The 23,678-nt window shown below is 32.0% G+C and overlaps 1 protein-coding gene across 1 annotated transcript; it reads left to right on the forward strand.

Annotated features, from left to right (window-relative positions):
- The first annotated feature begins 106 nt into the window (after positions 1-106).
- Positions 107-22,745, forward strand: Ubc2 (ubiquitin conjugating enzyme 2). Its single transcript, XM_072523504.1, has 3 exons — positions 107-243; positions 3,532-4,003; positions 17,394-22,745. The coding sequence occupies exons 2-3, from the start codon at positions 3,541-3,543 to the stop codon at positions 17,489-17,491; spliced, it is 561 nt and encodes a 186-aa protein (XP_072379605.1). The 5' UTR covers positions 107-243; positions 3,532-3,540; the 3' UTR covers positions 17,492-22,745.
- The last annotated feature ends 933 nt before the right edge of the window (positions 22,746-23,678 follow it).

The following is a 23,678-nucleotide window of genomic DNA, read 5'->3' on the forward strand; positions in this document are numbered from 1 at the left end:
TATATATTTTCTAAAATATTTTTAAATTGTCTACATTTTAATAGTGTCCTATGTATGTTGGTAAAAGAAAAATTAAAATTATATGTTACATTTTTTATTTTAAACTAAATAGTTCTTTCTTGTATAGTTGTTGGTAGCAATGTCCCGGTTCCCTTCATAAGTTACAAGTACGCCATGAGCCAAGATTTGTGAAAAGGGAGTGTAATTTGTTTTGAGTTTTATACATTAAAAGCCGATCAAACGGTAAGTAATTTTTATTATAATGTTTTAAAAATCAACAGTATATTTTAAATTAAACTTTAAGTACTACTGTAATGCTTATAGTGATTTAAAATCAGAGAAAAAATGTGTACCAAAGGAAGGTGTAATACGATATTATTGTTTAATTTTTGCACATCTGTTGGGCAAAAATCGATTTTATTTATAGGTATAAAGTTCAAAACTACTTTATTGTCACCTTTTCTTAGGTAAAATGTATGTTAATGGAAATTGTATCTGGCCAAATCTCAAAATGGCCGACCTTTGACAAGAATCAATTTTAATTTTTGAAAAGGGTCACATTCCCACAGAAATTACCTGTATTTATCAAAAATATTGCCAGCCCCATACATTTCCTAGCTGACCTTGCATTTTTTAGAGATTTACTTGTTTACAGCAGTCGAATTTATCTTAGAATTTGAACAAAGGACTAATTTTTTTGGCTCTATTGTAAAATACCCACACAATTCAGTCCCTGGCCTTTTTGTGCAATATATTCAAGATGAATAAATTGTCGATTTATAACTATGTTTTAATGTGTGTAATTCAACTCTGTTGAAATTGTTATGTATGATTTAAGTTACTTATAGTTTGTTGGTTTGTATGAGCAGTGCAAGTGATTGTTTTCTATAAAAATTTAGACATTTTTGGTCTCAAATTAAGTGTTTTTTTACTTATTTTCTTGTCAATCAAGTTTGCATCAATTTAATGCTATATTTAAGTTTAGATTTCAAAATGTGTAGATATTTTTAAGTCATATACTTAACATATCAGTATGTCAGTAATTTGATTACTCTCTATTTCTTTTCATTAAGTGATCCTCTTAATTATAAAAGACATAATTTATTTATATTTAACTGGTTCAACTAGAAAATCCATAAAAAACTAACATTACCTATGTCAAAATGTTCTAAGAAAATATAATTTATAGATATACTTATCTCTTCTTTTTATTGTGCCCTGCTTAAATATCATGCATTTGCTCTCACATTCCTCCTCCCAAGTGCCTTCTCTCTTGAGGTTGGCGATCAATATGGCAAATTTCTCTCTGTTCTCTGCTTGATGAATTAATTCATTTCCTTTTGTGTGGGTCCAATCTCTGATGTTTCGTAGCCAAGATTTTTTCTTTCGTCCTATGCCCCTTTTACCTTCAATCTTGCCTTCTAATATTACTTGGAGCTGCTCAAATTCCCTATAGCGCATTATGTGTCCTAGATATGAAGTCTTTCTAATTTTGATTGTATTGACCAGATGAGGGCATGTGTTCATTTCTCTCAGTACTTCTTCATTCGTAGTTCTGCTGGCCCAGCTTATTCTGAGCATTGGGCGGTACATCCACATTTCAAATGAATTTAATTTGTTGTTGTCATACTGTTTTAATGTCCAGGTCTCACAGCCATATAGTAATAGATACCACACATAACACTTTAGTGTTCTCAATTTTATTGAGACTGATAGTTTGGGGTTACAGAGCATTTTACGCGTATTCGTGAAACCAGATCTTGACTATTTAGTCTATCAAATTGGCTATACTAATTTTGTTGACAGCAGCTCAGAAAAGGGATGTAGAGAATCTGTTAAACCATTCTCTCAGGTTTTAAGCCATGATGTCTTCAACCTGGCCCTCTTTTTCCATCTATATTGTCTTGTATTATCAAATGAAGTATATATCTATAGGTATACTATATTTACAAAATGGTCAATTGTACAACTCACAAAAATTCCCTGAATTATCTATCAAACTCACTGAAAGACAAGGAAAGACTTGAGTGGTGATATGTGATATACCAGATGATTCTACAATATAGATTGTCATGGATACTAAGAAATTGTCTCTCAAAGGTTAATAAATGTTTAGAGATTGAAAAAAACTAATTAGAGGAGGCTGACCTAGATTAAACTGACTTTTAATTAAAAGAAGTCAGCAATTAGCTAAAATCCAATTTAACTATCAATTTGATTTGAGGTTGTTTCTATACTATATTTTCCAAAAAATTTTGAAAGAAAGCTAAATTTAAAAATGAAAACAGTCAAAAAAAAAACATCAAATTTTTGATTAAATCATCGAACTTGTAGCTGTAAATATTAAAACTATTAAACATCCAAATCCAATAACTTCAGCTAACTGCAAGTGTGCTAAATGATATGTTGACTTATAATAACAATTAAAAGAAACCTTATAATCTACTACTATAATTTTAATGACTGAAGACATCTCTTTTTATAAAGTATTGTTTGATCCCTCTGTTTATCAAAAAATAACTGCAATATATATATATATATATATATATATATATATATATATATATATATATATATATATATATTAAATGATTTAGAATATTATGTAGATATAGTAAACAGAAAAAATGGAAAATTGGCTAGATCACACAAACATTAACACAATGAGTTATACTAAATTCAGACTCAAGCTACAGACGGTATAAACAAATACATACGGGAAACACATGTTTGTTCAGGGCCAGACCAATTTTTTAAATATAAAAATTATTTACAATATCAAGAGCTATTAACAACAAAATAAAGTACACAGAAAAAAAAGTTTACAAAATTACCTTATTTTATCTTAACTTTTAGATTCTGATATACTGCTGTCATTGTCATCATTAATGTTAATAATGAGAGGCACAATTTGTGCTTATATCAAATTGTTTAACTCACACATTTTTGGCTTAATTTCTTCTTTTACATGTTGTGACACAGTTTTTGCATAGTCACAACAGACATAGCTTCATGAAATAAATTTTTAATGTCAGCAAATTTAAATGTTGTATTATTGGCTGCAACAACGAACAAGGATAAAATCAACTGATTTATCACAAAATATTTTGGGAGAAATTTAATTATGCCATATGATTAATAAAATGTTGTGAGATTTAGATGTTAATAGTAGTTTTAATGTATGGTTTTTAAAAGCATTTTATTTGGAGATCACATGGCCTAATGGTATAGCTACCCTTGCCTTGCTTAAAACTTAGTATCTATTTTAACATTATTACATATCGTAAATATTGTTATCTATATAAGCTAAGTAACAACTACCCATTTTAAGTTTAACATCCAGGACTGGACTTATCTCATATCTAATTCCATATTAAGTACTACATATTTAACTTTAAGAACTTTAAGCATTATTGTAATCAGTGTAAAAATGTATCTGTGAGTGTAAATATATCATGCCTAATTAATGTTAAATAAAAACTGTCATAATTAATGGAATAATGTTTATTAATTCCTTCATTTATTAAATAGTTTTAAACAATGTCATCTGCTGGCTCCAGTGGATCAGGCCGTGGAAGAGGAGGACAAGCTGCTGTAGGTGAGCAAAAGGAAAGTAAAGAATCAAAACCTAATCCAAAAATGTCAAAAGCTCTTGGAACTTCTGCCAAGAGAATTCAAAAAGAGTTAGCAGAAATAACTCTAGATCCTCCTCCAAATTGCAGTGCTGGCCCAAAAGGTGAAAATTTCTATGAATGGGTTTCAACTATTCTTGGCCCTCCTGGATCTGTTTATGAAGGAGGTGTCTTCTTCCTGGATATACATTTTTCACCAGAGTATCCATTTAAACCACCCAAGGTCACTTTCCGCACTAGGATTTACCATTGTAATATTAACAGCCAGGGGGTTATTTGTTTAGACATCTTGAAAGACAACTGGTCGCCAGCTTTAACTATTTCTAAAGTGTTACTCTCAATTTGTTCCTTGCTTACTGACTGCAATCCAGGTAAGTTATATAATATAATTTATTTATGGTTTTCTATTTATTCTATATTACAAATTTATATACATGATATTACATTTAGTAATGACATACACAACATTCCACTGATAATTCAGTTGCTTTATATATGAGTTTAATTTCTTGATAGCATTAACTTTAGTTATTACTTATTTTTTGAGAATATTAATCAATTGTACCATTTTAATTTATAATTTTTAAACATTTTAGTCTGCCTTATATTTAATATATTCATTTCAAGTTTGAATACCTTTATATTATCAATATTACCAATGTCATGCATGTTTAATCTTACATTGCTAGTTAAATTTACATTATGATTTGTAACTTCAGAAACTATTTATCCTTATGTAACTCACTATTAATAAGGTGTTCAATTTTTTAGCAGTGAATTTTTATTATGAATGGATGCTTTGGAAGTATTAACAGTTGAATTCTTAATATTGTTCTGAAGCCCTTTTCTTTTTGCATTTTAATATTATTAACAACTAGAACATTCAAAGTTTTGGTCATTGAAAATTAGATATGTGTCAACATTTCGTGTTAATCGACATGAATTTAACTTTGTTTTGATTTATATGTAATTCCATTCGTTCTGCTGCTGCTACTAGCTTGGTTAGGATTTCCATGGTTCTCGCCTTGGTTCTTATTATAATGTGCACGTCGTCAGCATATAATAGAATATGGACTGTGGATTTGCTTGATATGCACTTCGCTTGTGCCGCTGGTTAATAATCAAACTCCGTGCGAAAACAAAACTGATTTTATTTTGAATTACACAATACAATATATAAACGCTTATTAAGTATTATGTCCGCTCGCTCTGAATGCTGTATCACCGTATCCCGTCTCGTACTTGAGTGCCGTCTGTCGTCTTTGGGGTGCCTTAAGGGACTCGCCTTATCTTCACATATGGCACAATATATATCCCTACGCCACTATGTTGCCGGATTGTAAAAATGCATACAATAAACTTGAATTAGATAGAGGCGTGAACAGACTGATCTATTAAGTGCCAGAATGTGGCCTGATTCTATCGCATCGGAATTGTAGAACTTATAATGTTCTACTAAAATTCTGTTGTTTTGTCACACCAAAAGTATTATATGCATATTTATTTTGATACTATGAATGAATATGAAAACTACAAAATAACATATTTGTAGTGTACCGTTTTATGCAAATAAAACGGTACACTACAAATAAGCTATAGTATCGTGTTTTCCACTTAGTAATAAACATAATTTCGTCTAATAGTCATCATCGTTTCTCCACGGGTGGTGACAACTAAAAACTGATTGATTGTTATGATTCGATCAGTTGTTTATTTTGTCCTCAGCGAGAGGCCTTCTTTAAGTCAATAAATTAAAATTTGTCTTATAGTAAATCAATTTTTATCCATAGCGTCCTCTGATATCTCGTATGTCGCTATACATTTATTAATTATGAAGATGCTGTATATATATGTATGTATATATTATATTGTATCTATTATCATCCATACTGTCGTGTGATATCTCATATGTCACTATATGTTCATTAACAACGAAGATAAGGTGTAGTGCCCTACATGTGTTATTTGATTAGTAGTAGTTTTTGTGGATAGGTGGCGCTGGGGTTTTCGTTACGGAAAGGCAGACATAATAAGAAAATTATAATATTGATGTTTATTGGGAGTTGACCACAATTTCAGTTTAAAATATGTTTAATTTGACGTTTCGATTTCCACTTCAGAACTTGTTCTCAAAATACCAATTTTGCACAATTTCACACACCTTAATTTCCGAATTGTTTGTGGTTGGTTTATTCCGTCAATTTTTGTAGTGCGCCTGGTTATCGTCTCGGGGGTTGAGTTGGGGTAACGGATGTTAGAGAGAAACTGGAAGGTACAGTAGAGAAGTTCGGCAACCCACTCCACTCAAGAGTGATAGTTGCTTGACAGTGGGGCACAAGCCCAATCTCGTACACCTAACTGTTAAGCTTTTCAAAACTTAAAATGTTCGCAACATACCTCGGTACTAGGAGGTGGGTAGACCGCCTTCCAGCCTCGGTTATGCAGGATTGGCACAATGATGTCTAAGACCGCAGGTGTTTTTCAGATACCATCGTCGTCAATGTCAGAGGCCTACCTGCTAAAAAATACCCTTCTCAACCATGAATTATCGGACGAAACGTTGGTCCCATCGAAGACGCCTGTACTGCACTACCACCAGCATAGCGAGGCCATCCACAAATGCAAAAAGGGTTGGCTCATAGCCCCGTCATATGCCAGGTTCCAGAGTGTGGGTCCTAGGAAAGACCCTGCGGCATTCCAGCCGTCACATCAACACCACTCATTTATTTTCCTCTCTATATAGTTCGAGACCAAATTCATCAATTAACCCAGACACCTTTCTCGTAAAGCTTTTATTAACTCCTTGCATTATAAAGTATTCAAAACATTTCGGACGCCACACAGCATTAGGATCGCCCACTTCTGGTCATCCCCTACTCTATGCAACTCCCGGAAGAATTCCATCACTGCATCAACAGTGCTTCTATTATTTCTGAAACCATACTGCCTAGGTGACAGCCTGTCTGACTCTTCATTGACTGTTCCTATTAAGCTCTCCTTAGCTTGTTTGGTTGGTTCGCTGGTTCGTGTTAGTAGCGACCAAGACCAAGAGGGAGCCAGGTCACCCCTGCTAGTTTATTTAGTTTATGTTCGGGGAAAGCTATCGAGTATGCACAGCGAGAAGGTGCACACTCGCATTTTATTAACATACCAGTTTATCCTTTGTTTTATTTTTTGTTCATATATTTTTCATGATTCCTAAAAGGCCTCGCGTCATTTTAGTCCATTACCTTGTGTTCCAAAAAGGAATAACATTTTTCTTATTCCTTTTTTTCTTATTACATTTTGTACTTGTTCTTCCTATCTTGCCGTTATTGTACTTATTTATGAGGCGTGTATTGTTTAATAGGTCATAAAGGCGTATATATATTTATTTTTGTGTTTCATTCTATCTGTTTGCCTCTAAATATATTCTTGTTTTGGTAAAAGGGTGAAATTCTACTAAATATTGAAACATTTCAACTTTTTCCAAATTATTTTCATGAAGGTGCAAATTTAAGAGCTCATACACTATTCAAAATGAATAAATTTAACCCAGAATGACAATGAACACTATATTATCAAGAGATTAAGTGCCATATCAAGTGACAAAAACTTATATTAGTGTATGTTGAAATTATACATTATTTTACATTATTAGTGTATGTTCAAAAATGTTCCCGGTATTTTATTTTAACACAATTAATTGTTTTTAGGATGTTTATATTTATGTGAATGCATTCTTAATTTATTAAGGATAATAAATAACATGAATGTAACATAAATTTTTCGACAAACATTAACAAAAATCATCTAAATTTAGATAGCAAAAACCATAGCTGTTTTAAGTTTATTATTTAAATTAGATAAGGTCAGTCACTTGTTTGTTTACTTATTTTATATGTCTAAAGTATTTTTGTAAATGTTTTTAATAGTTGGAGATAACAAGTTTTAATCTTTCATGTACAAAATATTGCAAAAAGGTAAAGTTTGGTATTGATCAAATTAGTGAGTTTTAATCACATTTATTTTAAAAAAATAATCAGTTTTGTGAGATATTTTTTGATTTCAAGTTAATTTAACCTTCCAGTAGTTGCATACATTTTTAGGACATGCAGAGCTGCACTGTCTAAGAGACCAGTATTTATTGAACATTGTTTTTGGAAAAAATGATACCTGTTTATTAGTGAACAACAACTAGGGTTGTTTTTTACAACCGTCTGTGTATGTGTGTGTATTAACTTTTATGATTGATAATACTCACACACAGACATAGTGCAAGACACATATAGTAATTTTAATCAGAAACTAAAACTGGTATTACTCCTAATGCAGAACTTAAAAATTTCAATCCTAAAAAAATATCAATGTTATGAAAATTACAATCTAATTTTTATATTGAAATGTCTATAAGACAATAGTTAAACAATTGAGAAAACTGCCATTCTCCTGTTGGGCATTTTCATGACAAGATCGACAAATAACATGTGTGTTCTAAACATATGCATATGAAACAAGCATATTTTGTTTTTCGGTTCTTTTTCCATTCACTATAACTGCATCTTCCAGGGTTATTATTCCTTGGAGAAACTGGTTGAACAGCATCTTCATTGCCACACATATCTCCTAATCGAAAACTGAAGATTTCTTGATGTATTTGTCATTATAGCACATACCTGTAAATGAGGATGCAATAATGCATTTGTCATTTCTCTCAAATATTGTCTTCTCAAAATATTTTCATTTGGATGGTTGAAATGATATATTACTTGTGAATGAATCCCTGATACATTTAAAATAGTATAAAAAATAATCACTGGCCATCTAACATTTATCACATTTGGTATGATTATATTCTGAGGCAATTACTGGTTTACATTTTTCACCAGTAACTATATAGTCTTGGTTGTGCATACTAGAAACCAATGGTACATTTTTCTTCTTTCCTGGTATATATGACACCAGGATGTATTTAGGTCTAAAGGCAAACAAGCTACCATTAGCTGCCCATGCTGTAGGTTAGGTAAACTATTGGTAATTCAGCTTAGTTCTTTCTGATCATTCCTATTACAGTGAAGTTGTTACATTTCTGCATTAATTCTTCAACCAAAGCAATTGACATAAGCCAATAATCAAATTACGTGTATATGTTAAAATATTATCAGCAAGCTAGCTGTAAGGCAACATCTTTGGCACTAGTTGAAATGTTAAATGGTCCTTCTGGCTGCTGTCCAACATACACTTCCATTCGGCTTGTATAATATGATGATGCATCAGATAAAGCCTATATTTTTATACTGTATTTATTTAGTTTTGATGGTCAATATTGATGGAAGCCACATCTACCTCTAAATCCTAATAGCATTTCGTCAATAGTTACATATTCAGAATAACTGTAATCATTTTGACAATTAGTTACAATTAGGTGCCAGCTTATCTAGTAATCTTTCTTTACAAGAATTCATGTCATCAAAATGTAAACATCTCAGGAGAAATCAAAATTGCTGTAAAGACATGCTAAGATGAAACAACTCTGTACCTGAGCCATCGGTTTTCCACATATTTTCAACATTCAGACGGTTCCCGTGATAAACTTCGGCCAAGTACAGTAGACCCAGTAGAGCACAAATTTTAATCGCATTTGAAGGTGCAGAATCTCAAGGTCGGAAAAAATTGTGGCAAATAGATTCGATATATTGATTTTTAAATTGAACAATCAAATTAATCATACCATCATCGATAAAGTATTCCCATATTTCTCTAATCCCTGTCAAAGTCCTGGTAATTCGTTTATACTGTTTCTAAGGTTACTGGAGAAGGAACAATGTTTATACTGTTATGTGCTTTGGTTCTTACAGTCTTAGGAACGGATGAGCGATTTCTCTGATGTGACCCCATTCTTTCCAATGTACGATAATCTATTGCTCTCTGGAATATAGTCTTCATTCCTATCAGAAATATCTTGTTCAGATTCACCTCCTTCCAGATTTGCTTCCTCATCGTCTGATTCTTTAGCATCGGACCCGTCATAGGCATCTTTGTTCCTTTAAGATAGTTACTGTGCGCCAGAGTTTCTTAGCTTCTCCCACATTCGTCAAAATCAGAAATTGAACTTTAACCCGGACTGCGAGACCGTTCTCGGCTGCTGGAAGGTTAAGAAATGTTGGTACTTATCTATTTCTGGAGATTGATAAAATGTATATACCAGTAGTTTGCAGAAATATGAAATTAATTAATTCATGACATTTTCAGTTTGAAATTGAATTTTTGAAATCCCGAAATTTCAAGATCAATTTTTCCAAAATTCATTTTTGTTGTCTTTTTTAAAAACAAAAATATCGGATACAAGCCCTAACAAAATTGAAAGATAAAAAAATATCAAGACAGAAATATTTTATTTCCATAATGAAAATTAAAAACTGATGGTTTCACTGAATTTAAAATAACTCGTCAGAATTGTTGATGTCGGAAACGACCTAACAATCAAGGCCTGCAAACATTTTAAGATTTTTAAAGAAATACTTTATGCTAGAAAATGAAGACTAAAAAACGCACTTAATCTACAAATTTTCCGCAGCAAGATTAATTCCGATTCGGGAAAGTGTCAGGAAAGTTTATGACCAAAATTCTTGGTGGTAAAATGAAAATTGTATTTCGTGCATAAGGAAAATTTATTTCCAAAGTACATAGAAAATGAAACATTTCAACCCAGAAAATATCGACAGGAAAGAGTTCAACTTTGTTACTGGGGGGGAGGTCGCTGAATACGAATATGGTCCTCGAGCTACCTGGTGCCCAGGATGGACGCCGTCTCGTGTAGTATATTAATTTCATTCTAAATCAGTTGACATTCATTATTCAGGGGGTTTTCGAGGTCACTGAACACGAATATGATACGAGGGTTGTCTTTTTAGTTTTGCATATTTCCATAAAAATACAAAATATATAGACTTAAAGTACTTTATTGCTTTTCAAAATATGTCCGACCAAGATCGATACACTTTTGCATATGTTCAAACCAATTGGTAAAACAGTTATTCCAGTCTTCAGTTGACACCTGCAAAATCGCTGTTTTAAAGGCATCGATAGCTTCTTCTGGCGACTGGAATGGCTGCCCACACATTGAATTCTTAATCTTTGGGAACGTGAAGAAGTCGTTGGGACTTAGGTCGGGATTATATGGTGGATGGTTTAACAATTCGATGTTTTGAAGCTCCAAAAACTCTTATTGTCTTTTGGGCAGTGTAAGCACTTGCATTGTTCTGATGTAGGATGAGTTGCCGTTGTGTATTGCTTTGTCGAAGTATTGCGATAACTTTTGGTAAACAAACATTTATATACCAATCAGAAGTAACCGTTCTTCGATCTTCTAAAGCAATTGTTGCCACATGACCAGATTTTGACACAAAATTTGCGACCATTTTCTTTGAACACATTGAGAACGGATCACTTTTGTTGGTTTTTGCTCATCGTGAAAAACCAACACAGCGGATTGCCGTTTTTTTTCCAGTTCATAGCAGTAAATCCGAGATTCATCAGCACTAACAATACTATAAAAGTTTTTTGAGCTTCCTTTGTTGAACTGTTCCAATGTTTTTCGACACCAGTTGACGCGAACCGCTTTTTGCTCTTCTGTGAGCAAATGAGGGATCCAACGGGAAACCAACACCCAGTTCTTCATGTAGGATCTTTTGGACCGAGATCTTTGAAATGCACAAAGATGCCTCTATCTCCCGGTATAATATTTTTCATATAAAAATGCGTGCACGTCATTCAAGATTTACGACGTCAGAACCCCACAACGTTGCCAAAACATCAGAATAAAATAAGTGAGGAATTTTTAAAATGTCAACTATTTGTCAAACTTATATTAACAGTAAATACACTTAGTTTTAAGATTACTGCAACACACTAAAATACATAAGAAAACATTTTAATACAAAATTATAATTCTAAATTTTAAACTTACCACTTTTAGAGCATTAATAGTAAAAACGTCCCGCCATTATTTCTTGTTCAAATAATCTATCTTATATGAAAGCTTATCAGCTTTCTACAGACTATTTAGTTGTTTTGGCTAAGCACAATCACAATACACAACAATAATTAGTTTTTAAAGCTATTAATCTAAATTTAATATTTGTTTATAAATACAATTTATTAATGTATAATATAGTATGATCAAATTGTGTAAGAAATCAAAACATAAACAAAATTCTTACTCTAAAAAAGCGGCAACCCTTTAAAACAATTTTGCCACACGCTGAACTGTCAAAAAATTTGAAGTATTCCCGTATCAGTTGCATACAATTGTCTAATATATTTAATTAAAATTATTATTTTGTGGAATATTAGACTTAAATAGTTATTTCATAAAATTTATATTATTAATAAGAACAAATGTTTTTGGTTATTTAATCAATATAATTCTAAAATTCCCAATATAATGATGATTACATTTTTCTGATTATTATCCCATGTTGACGCCTATGAAAGATCGAGCAGTTCCGTATGGGTTTCTTATTATTAGCTGTGTTAGAAAAATTTGAACTCTAAGGTTGACGTTCTGGAAATTTTAAATATAAGTGACGTCACTATATAAATTGTGACGTACACGCATTTTTATATGAAAAATACTGTTATAAGCGGTCATCCTTAATTAGCTGACGAACCGCATCATTGTTTTGCTGTGTGACTGTTTTGGGTGGACCTGGCCTGGATTCGTCACTGAGACTGGAGTGACCACGTTGAAACTCGCAATACGAGCGGGAATTAGTTGACTGGTGTGATGCTTCATTCCCAAAAACAGACCATTTCAGCGAGACATTGCTGTTGGGATAATCTTCTCCGAAAATTGTAAAAAATTATTGCTCGAAAATGTCTCGGCAAAGATCCATTTTTCGACCAACTTGCGATTTATTCAACAAAAGATTGAGGTTACATTTGTGTCGGAAGGTTTTATTGGTGGCGCCCTCTAAGCCATATGCAAAACTAAAAAGACAAACCTCGTAACGACAATAGTCCTCGAGCTACCTGTTGCCTAGATTGGACATCGTCTCCTGGAGTTTTATGTTATTTTCAATCGAACGTCATTAATAAGAAGTTTTTGAGGTCGCTAAATACGAATATTATGACGGCGATAGATCTTGAGCTACCTGATGGGGGGTGTATGTGGACCTCGTCTCCTGGAGTTTTGTTATTTTCATTAGAAAGCAGTCAAAAGTCATTACTCAGGGGGTTTTTGGGGTTGTTAAACACGAATATTACTACTGCGATTGTCTCCAAGGTATTAGGTACCCAGAGTGACCACGTTTCCTGGAGTTTCATGTTAATTTCATTCTAAATCAGTCGGCAGTCATTACTCGGGGGTTTTCGAGGTCGCTGAACACGAATATTACGTTGATAAATGACCTCAGAATACCTCATGCAACTTTCTATAAAACTCAAAAATTAATCCAAAACATTATTTTTTAAATTTGGCGCTTTTAAGCAGTTGGTAGCACTGGTGAAGTGCCAGGTGATATGTATTATAATTTCCTCTGTATCAGCTGCCGCCTTTTACTTTCATATTTGCTCTTATTCTTATTCTCTCACATATACTAGTACATAGTTATCTTTTAAGTTCCATAGTTTAAGCGCGTATTTATTAAATGTAAATGTAGAAATAATGGGTTTACAATTTGGCACGTAACAATTGTGTTGGGTGAAAATTGCAAGAATATGGAGAATTATGAACAAAATCAATTATCTGATACAGAAGAAGATGACGAATAAATACATTTGAATTTTACGCTTATTTTTGTTCATCTTTTTTATTTATTAAAAAAAATTAAATTTATATTCAAGAAATCATATTTTAACTCTTATTTGATGCCACACTTTCATAAAAATCTTAAATAACAAATTAACAAAAACGGAATCAGGAAACGTGGTCCACGCTGGGCACCAGGTACTTGGAGATCATCGCCGTCGTAATATTCGTGTAACCCAAAGCAACCCCAAAAATCTCTGTGTAATGACTTTGCCTGATTTCGAATAAAAATAACATACACATTTAATGTTTATATTTTGAGAACCATTTATGAAGTGAAAATTGAAACGTCAATAAACTTATTTTAATCCCCAATTTTGGCTTATTCCCATTAAAATAGTAATTACTTTAAAATGCCACAACAAGAAAATAGCTTCAGAACAATATATATATTAAGGTTAGAAAAACAACAAAATTAACAACAATGAATTACTGGACATAGTATTAATTTCTTCGAATGGGGGAATTATATTCGGAACCGGAATCACTAAAATCCTCTGTATCCATCACAATATGATATTATAAATTATTTTGAAATAGTAAACATAAATTAATCAACAAAATGATACAATATGTAACATAACCTCTCGCAATTTTGCCACAATAAAAGTAAAGTAACTCCGGACTTACTTTATTATTATTATTTACTTTATTTACTATTTTTATCGGGAATTAACTACAATTTCAGTTTAAAATACGTTTATTTTAACCGATTTCCTCTTCGGATTTCTGAAGTACAAATCGAAACATCAAAATAAGCGTATTTTAAACTAAAATTGTGGTTCATTCCATTACTTTTACTATAAACGATACAATTGTCATGAGAAATTTTTGATATTGCTTTTAGTTTTTGGTTTTAAATTTTACTCTAGAGTAAAAAGTTAACTTTACACTGCCCCGAGGATATTTTTGTTTAAGTTTGTCGCATTTACCACTTACATATAATACCTTATGCCTATGTAAAAATTAACGCACTGTATGTTATGCACACAATATAATTAAAACAAATGATTCTTAATAAATATTCATATAGTGCTTGTCAAAAGTCCGTTCCCACCCTCGTATCTTTTGAGCGGTTATTGTTATAATAGTGACATTTGGAGGGAGGTAATAAACAGGCGTAGGCTTATCAACTAGTCAAAACAGGTGACGTAATAGTGACAATGACGTTACAGCGCCACTGTGACAGATAATTTTAAATAAGACCTTATGGTAACTAGTACCTCATTTGAAAGGTATTGAAAATACCTATTCAGTCATAATAATTTTGTTTGAGTTTAAGCTCATTTTGATGAATAAATTAAATAAATACTTAAATTGTAGCTTCTCATTTAATTAATAAATATTTAACAACCAGTTCTTATAGTAAGTGTTCAAAATGTGCTCCATCTACTTCCTGACAGTAATGCATCCTATTTCTAAACTCTTGCCGTACTCGTTCAAATGTGTCGGGGGAAAATTGCCCTACATTCTTCAAAAATTCGTTGTTTCAAAATATCAATATTGTCGGGTGCTGTAGTGTAAACTTTAGATTTCAAGTATCCTCACAGAAAAAAATCTAATGGTGTGAGGTCCGGCGACCGAGCTGGCCATTCTATCGTACCTCGTCGTCCAATCCATCTACCACGATATTCCTTAACTAGGTAACGTCTTATTGCACCATAATGGTGCGCAGGAGCACCATCTTTTTAAAACGTTATTTCCAAGTTGCCGAATTCATCTGGATTATCCTCAATAATTTCAAGTATTAACGGTTTAAATGCATTTTGTAATATCTCCAGATACACTTCACAGTTAAGATAGTATTGAGAAAAACAGGCCCAACTATGTGGTTTCCCAATATACCTGCCCAAAAATTTATTTTTTTGGAAATTGGGTATGTGTTTCACGAAAAACGTGAGGATTTGTGTCACTCCAAAATCTCACATTGTGTGTGTTAACATTTCCATTGAGAGAAAAAGTACTTTTGTCACTAAAACAAATTGTCTTTATGTAATCGGGCTGTTGGTTAATTTTATTGGACATATTTTCACATAATTCTAGTCTTCGGTCGGGGTCATCATCTGAAAGTTGTACACAATTTTTAATTTGTTTTCAGCCAACACTTGGTGTACTGTCTTTTGACTGATTCCATAGATAGATGCAACTTGGGCTGTAGAAGAGGTAGGGTTCACTACCATTTCTGAAATTATGTCAATTTTTTTGTCATCACTAATTGTTGGTCGACCAGGTCGTTTGACATCTTGAACACTACCTGTTTGTTTAAAGTTAGGAAGAAGCTTCCTCAAATACGCTCTCGGTGTAGGGCGATCGGGTACCTCTCATTAAAAAGACGTTCCGCTGCATGGAAATTATTTCCACATTCACAAATTATTAACACAGCTGCTAATTTGTCGGCTACAGTACGTACCATTCTGCCTTTGTAAAAATTTAAACGTCTCTTTAAACAATAATTAAACTAAATACTAACTAAAAACAACTTGACTAAACTTGAATTGACTAAACTAAGTAGAAACAGAAACTTAGGAAATATTCAGGAATAAACGCGTTTGAAAACTAAAAATAACTAGAGAATTGACTAAATTAAGACTAGAATACTAATATTTTTTTAATTTATTCATCAAAATCGTCTTATATCCAAACAAAATTAGTACGATTGAATAGGTATATTAAAATAATTGTAGTTTCGCATTTAATTAATAAATATTCTAACGTTCGTCTATGGTTAATTGTCAAAAAAGTTGACGTTGACGTAAAAACAATTAGAGAACGTCAACTTCTCGACAAGTAACCAGAGGCGGAGGTTTTAATAAATGCGAAACTACAATTTTAGTATTTATTTAATTTATTCATCAAAATAAGCTTAAACTCAAATAAAATTAGTATGGTTGAATAATTACTATTTAAATGGGAATAAGCCACAATTAAAGGTTAAATTACGTTTATTGACGTTTCAATTTCCCCTTCGGAAATCGTTCTCAAAATACAAACATTAGTTTTAACATTAAACATTAAATCACTAAATGCCACAAGAAAATAGCTTCAGAACAATATGGTTGAATAGGTATTTTTAATACCTTTCAACCGAGGTATCACTTGCGATAAGGTCCTATTTAAAATTATCTGTCACAGTGGTGCTGTAACGTCATCTGTCACTATTACGTCACTTGTTATGACTAGTTAAGAAGCCTACACCAAATTTCACTATTATAAGTATAACTGTTCAAAAGATACAAGGGGGGACAGACTTTTGACTAGCACCGTATAATTAAGAGCGTAGGCGCAACATTTCGGCCCAATGCTTTTTAAATGCATTCATTTTTTCGAATCCAGAGAAAACTAAGTATATAATAAGTATTTTTGAAAAATTTAAAAGCAAAATGAAAGATTACATTATTGCTGAGGGCCGAAAGTCCCTGAAAACTTCTATAATGTTTATTTTAATAAGTTACAGGGTTGAAAAAGAAGAGAAAATTAAGTGAGATTTTTAATTTCAAATATCTCAATCAAAAGAAACTTTTTGTTTATTGTAAATGACTTTCGGCCCTCGGTAATAATGTAATCTTTCATTCTGCGTTTAAATTTTTCAAAAATATTTATTAGTTTTCTCAGGATTCGGAAAAAAAAATGAATGCATTTAAAAAGCATTTGCCCGAAATTTTTCGCCTACGCTGTTAATAAGAATAGGTATCATTTAATGTACTACAATTTAGTTTGATTTCTTCCATTATAGTACTTTTTTCAACAAATTTATTGGCTTACTCTTACTATATTGACAGTTCAATTCATAATTTTCAGTATCCAAATACAGATTATGTGTATTCATATTTCTCAAACAAATAATGGAAAATTACATTCTCTCACTAAATATTTTACGAAAGTAAATATTTTTTAAAACAATGTATGTTAAGGAGTTTAATATTAGAAACAAATATTTGTAGTGCTTATACTTAAGATCTATATTATTTTAGCTGATCCACTAGTAGGCAGCATAGCGACCCAATACCTACAAAACCGAGAAGAGCATGATCGCATTGCACGATTGTGGACCAAGCGTTATGCCACGTGATTCTACTTCCCCCTAAGACACAGCTTCACACTTCCATCTTTCAAGATCACTCCCTTTGCCAAACAGAATGGCAAAAAAATTCATCCTTATCATTTTTCATTTAGGTTAGGCTGTGTGTAGAATTTGGCGCTGAAACATATTAAATCAAGATGTTGTTTAAGTTTATTATATAGAGCAATTTATTGTTGAGGATTCATCAAAATGCAATATTTATTGAAGGGAGCAGGGAATTTTTTTTATATTTGTATATTTGTTTTGTAACCTCTATTTTGTTTAGTTAAGTCATATAATTACAATAAGAACAAATTGAAATCTGCTGTACTTACATTTATTTGTTATTTATTTCAAAACTTGAAAGATTAACATTGTATAGGTATGTTTTGGTTGTGGTTGCAGAGCATTCACTTGAAATCCAATAATAGTACATACAGCAATAAAAATTCATGTGCTGACACTTATGTTCCTTCTTAGTTTTAATTTTTCTGTGAACTTCAAAGTATCTGATTCGAGCGTGGAGCGTAAAGAGGAACGTAGATAATAAAATTACATCTTATATTTTAATTATACCTATTAAATTAATTTAAACAATATCTTGATGGGATTTATCAATGTTTGCAGAATTCTTACACGCTGACCTAAGATTTTTGTCTGTCTTCAGTGTTTTGCATACTTATAACCATTCATTTTTGTTTAGTTTTTAACGGAATAGGATAAAGATAAAATAAATTTTTGTGAATAAAATATACTCTTTTTAAAGAGGAAATTGTATAATATAGTCTCGTCATTTTTGTTTTTAAAACTTAAGTGTCTGGAAAAATGGAAAAATATGTATGGACGAGAAACTTCGTCGTTTTGATTATTTCTTAGCTATAGAAGGGGATTTTTAATGTAACCAAAAACTGTTGCTGTGAGAGTATGAATCCAGTTATAACATACTAATGTTTTTCTGTCTGGAATATCTCGCTGCATTTAGTGAGAATTAACAAAGGTATAAGAGCAGAAACACTTTGGCCTTGGTTATCTGTGTGTATTAATATGGAGTTTCCATTTTCCTATAACATGAAAACAAAGTAGTTATAAGGATTATAGTAGCGGAGGGTATTTTTTGCCTTTTTTAGTTCATTGATGAAATAATATCAACAAAAAAAGGTGATAGGGTTAAAACAGTGATATGATATTTAAACGAACTCTCGGTATTGCCTAGGTATATTTTTATAGGCTGAATCGCATGTAAAATGATAAAACTATGCCAGATAGAAAAATTAAGTAGTACATGTCATGTCACTGCTAGTAGATTAAAATGGATATATTTAAATATATTATATTATCTTCTTTTATCATACATTGTTAGTACTAGCTCGGTATGATACCTATATAAAGAAGCAATGCAAGATAAATACGAGGTGTGACAATTAAATAACCGGACTGGTATTACATTACATGGCCGATATGTACAACGCTCCGAATTTTCCATTATTTTCTCCGAAATCAGTGCTGGACATCTGCTTCTGTCAGCTTCCACATTATCAAATATAAGGAACCAAAAATCACGTGGGTCCAGGTCGGGCGAATACGGTGAGTGATTCTAATGAGGAATTGGTGGGTGGCACTATTTTTATGCAAGTACAAACTTTATGCATCTTTGATGGTTCTTGAAAATGTTTGACGAAAACTTTCTAGATTCCTAATTCTTGAGATTTCGTCAAGAGTTTGGACACTCGCACGACGAGTTGTATGTCTTTGATGTTGAGCCTCCTTAAACCTTATAATCAATTTAATAATTTGTGTGTGTGGTAAACCACTTCCGTACACTTCCTTTGACATCGAATCTGTAGCGATTTTTCCTAGTTTCATTCAGGTTAGCTTGTCTGAACACTATATTTTCCGTCAAGACTCTAAGGGTGCGTTCATTACGGAGACCATCGCATCGTATCCTCGCTTAGAGCATAGCACTGACAGTGAACGCTCGCATTTGAAATAAAATGCATGTATTTTACCTGGCGATCGATACCATGGTCGTAGTGAGAATCGGTGGTCGGCGCCTCGTAGTGTTGATTGTGGAGTACCTGGGGTGGAGAGTCGAAAAAATACTAAGCTGGAATACTATGGTCCGATACCTGGCTCGAGGGTGGGTGCTGCGCTTTGACGGTGAAAGCTGAATACTATGAACGGTGAATAATATGATACCATCCTATGGCCCGGGCGAGGGTCGGCGCCTCGTTATGAGCGCACCTTTATGCAAGGACTTAAGGGAGCAAGACTGAGTGGCGTATGGCCGTACCCATTGAGCTGAGGTACGAGAAAGCAGAAACAGGCACATACATATTCAGATCTGCCGCGGTATATCCACTGTTTGCCGGTAGCAGCACCAGTTTGAATCATGTAATGTCTGATGATGTTTTGTACAATTTGAATCACAATGGGGGGTTACTTGTTTACATTTAAATATTATCTAACAGTAGTAACATAATAATTTTACTACTGAGTAATATGTTGGAATACAGTTGTCAATAAAGATGTAAAACAACAAGAAACAAACGGTGTATCAAAAACATTTTTGGAATTTGAGTCTCAGAAAAGATGTAAGATTATACATCATCCATATTTCTGCCGTGAAAACTATATGTACTTTAAAGAAAATAATTTGTAATTTGCCTATTACTTATTGCTAGTGACTTATTTTCACTCAATCGAAATCTTCGCATGTAAATTGATAAGCACGTGCGCGTATCAGTACAGTTACAAATATTATAAACGACGACGATAAAAAATATGCAAAGGAAAATACTCTTCTTTTCTAACTTTATGTATTAAAGAAGAAAAATGCGTTCATTAACGGAACGAATTCTAAATTATATTTCACAATTTATTTGAAATATTAGTTTCTTAAAAAATATCATTTTAGCGATAGCTTAATTGTTTAAGACTAGGACAGGTAATATTTTTTATATTCCTGTATACCAGACAAATTCAAAGGAATGATATCCAAAAAATAAAACTAGTGTGCCCACAATTGTAACCACTTCAAATCATGGAATACTTTGCAAAACTATTTCAATAGTTAGAAGAATGACAAATTTATCCACCTTTGATATTTTTTATTACAAGCAATATCTGTCGTACAGTGGGTATCTAAAATAAGTAGTTGAATAATATAAAAGTATACAGAGAGATCTTTAGTCCCTTTCTGTTTAAAATATTTGATAGTTGCAACACATCCACTAATTCGTAAATGATATGCGTAATTGACCACTTAGGAATAATATTTAATCAATAGGAAGAATCCCAGATACATTTTTATCAAATGCTATCGACTGTTAAGGTAGAAGAAAAAGAAATGTTGCATTTTATAGCTTGTAAGAAGAAATAGTATTGATTTATCTGTCAATAATTTATTATTTCATGTAAATTGTAAGATCTGAAACTTTCTGTTACTAGTTAATAAAATGTTTTACTGAACGATATTCGGTAATACAGGGTGTTGTAGAAATATCAAACGATTAGGAGAATTAGTATAGTGAGAAAACAATGTGATCAAAAGAGTATACATGAACATTTAAATTTTTTATATTATGAACGAGGTTCTAAAAAGTATGAAAAGTATAAGAAGCCTATGAACACTCTGTATTAATATTAAAATAAGTATATTTCATTTTTCTGGACACGGCTCTTAACGTTTTATGGTTGCCAAATTTTTGTATTTTACTTAATTTTTTTGAGACAATAAAAAAGACAAAATATCATTAGGTATTTCAAATACAATCAAATATCAGGTCTTAAGTATATTTTAAGTTAATTAACAATATAGATTTTGTTACAGACTAAATTTTATATCGAATATATTTAAGCAAATTTTAACAAGTTATCAGTGAACTTTTAAGAGGACATCAATAATGCACTTCAGTGTTAGCCAATCTTCGTGATAGTAAAGGAAATGTGCTATTTCATCCGGTAATCAGTAGTTTTGTTTTCGACCTAAATTGGTCAGCATCGAGCTGCAATCAGTACATAAGCAAATCTTCACAGTAATCTATAGGTATATGTATAAAACGTGTCTTTCAACATCCAGGCTGATTATTTTTAAGCGTTGTTTAAACTTAATATAAGATACTATCACGGATTAGAGATTGAGCTCACTAGGAAATAAACCAAAGAACAACAAATTTGTTTTATTCATATCGTCAGCGAGCTGGAAACTAAGATAATTTTAACAGATATTTTAGAATTATTATTGATATGCCTCATTAGATATTTTTAATAATTTGATTAGTTGTGAATACATACATATTTTTTACACAAGACCCATATTTGATTGTAAAAGAATCCTATAAGTGTTCATTTTAAATCATTTGTGCAATTTTGATCGTTAATTGGCAGCTAATGACACAAAAGACGCTAATTTAATTGACAGTTTTAACTTTGTCAGATATACAAATCATCTAATCTGAAAAATTGCAAAAATGAAATGACACACCTTTGACTCATCATTAAATATATACATTACTTGATCCATAAAATGGGCCCTACCTTTAAGATGTTTGATTTTGAGATTGTGCTTGTGATTAAAAAACTTCCGGAAAATTTTTGGTAGTTCCGGCCCATTTTATCCCTACAGTTTTTCTACTGTTGTCATATATACTTGTGAATTATCAAAATAGTTTCTATTCGTGCAATTCGTACTGTGTAGAATGCTTTTGTGCTATCCTACATATGATTCTTAAAACACTACTTTTACTTGTATATACTTTGAAATTGAAGCTCAGTTTTATAGAACATGGATATTTTGAATAATATTGCAAATAGTGACCTAATTGCACTAATTAAGAAGTTTATAACTTCAAACATCCAAAACGCTTAAGAATGGTTTGAGGTACAAGCAGATCATTTTGGAGGGCTCGACGGCATAAAAGTTTCGAATTTTATTAAAATAAACCTATAGTAAACGAATAAACAATTGATTATACTGAGCTTTTGAAATATTTAATATCAACCTGAAATATCTATTTCAACGATATGATAAAAGCTTTGTTTTTCGAATCACTATAACCTATATCTTTCGTTTTCTTCTTTTTTTTTTTGATGTGATAGGTATATTTATTTTACTTTTGTCAAGATGCGTATTGAATAATTAAATAATTACTCCCAAATGGCTTGTGTAAAGTATCATTTTTTACTAAATATAAGAGAATATGGACTATTCTTCTAGTAAGTACTGTTTTAGTTGATATTGTAATAATAAAATTTAGTATGTAGATTTTTCTGTGTTATTTTTTAACCTTTCTCACAATTGTATAAAGGATGTACTCAATATGGCGGATAAATGGCATATATATCTTATGGGTTTAGTCATATGAGGTCCTTACTGTACTGAAGGTTCGCTGCCTGCCGATAAAAATTATAACATTTGTGTGTGGTGCCTAATTTAAACTAATTTTTTTAAAGATATGTGTGTATTGTTGTATAAATGAATATATAAATAAAGTTATATGAAGGTTTTGTGATAACAATTACACAAAAGAAATTAAAACACCTATAAGTGTGATCGGATAAGGAAATTAGTTACTCGCTGCCAGAATGCGCCTATGGGAACATATGCACTCTGGGAACAATGATTAACTCCACAAATGATTACATTCAGGAGATCAAAATCAGAATAGAAAAGGCTAGAGCAAATTTCAACAAAATGAGAAGAGTGCTATGTACACGGGATTTAAAATTGGAACTAAGAGTTAGGTTGGCTAGGTGCTGTTTTTTTTTTACTTTATTTTATGGAATTGAATCTTGGACCTTGAATGCGACATCAATGAAAAAACTGGAATCATTCGAGCTGTGGGTGTATAGAATAGAGGTGTGCTTATTAGTTCTTTTAGACGAACTAGTTCAAGAGAACTATTTCACAAAAATGAACTAGTTCGCGAAACAACTATTTGTAGGACCGAAATCGAAATCCAACCCTAACATAACTGGTTGCCAGATGTTTCGTCTTATCATCACACAAGCTCGCGCCGGCAGCCCGTTTTCTTCGGTTTTCAGGCAGTCTTTCACTACCGTACAAGTAATTCGGGTTCGGAACCATTTCTTTCGATCGTATGTTTAGGTTTAAATGTTTTAAATTTATTTCTCAAATGTTTTCAAATAACATTTTTTTTATTTGCAAGAAATTATTAAGATTAATTTTTTATTAACC

Source organism: Diabrotica undecimpunctata, chromosome 2, assembly GCF_040954645.1.
Source record: "Diabrotica undecimpunctata isolate CICGRU chromosome 2, icDiaUnde3, whole genome shotgun sequence".
NCBI lineage: Eukaryota > Metazoa > Arthropoda > Insecta > Coleoptera > Chrysomelidae > Diabrotica > Diabrotica undecimpunctata.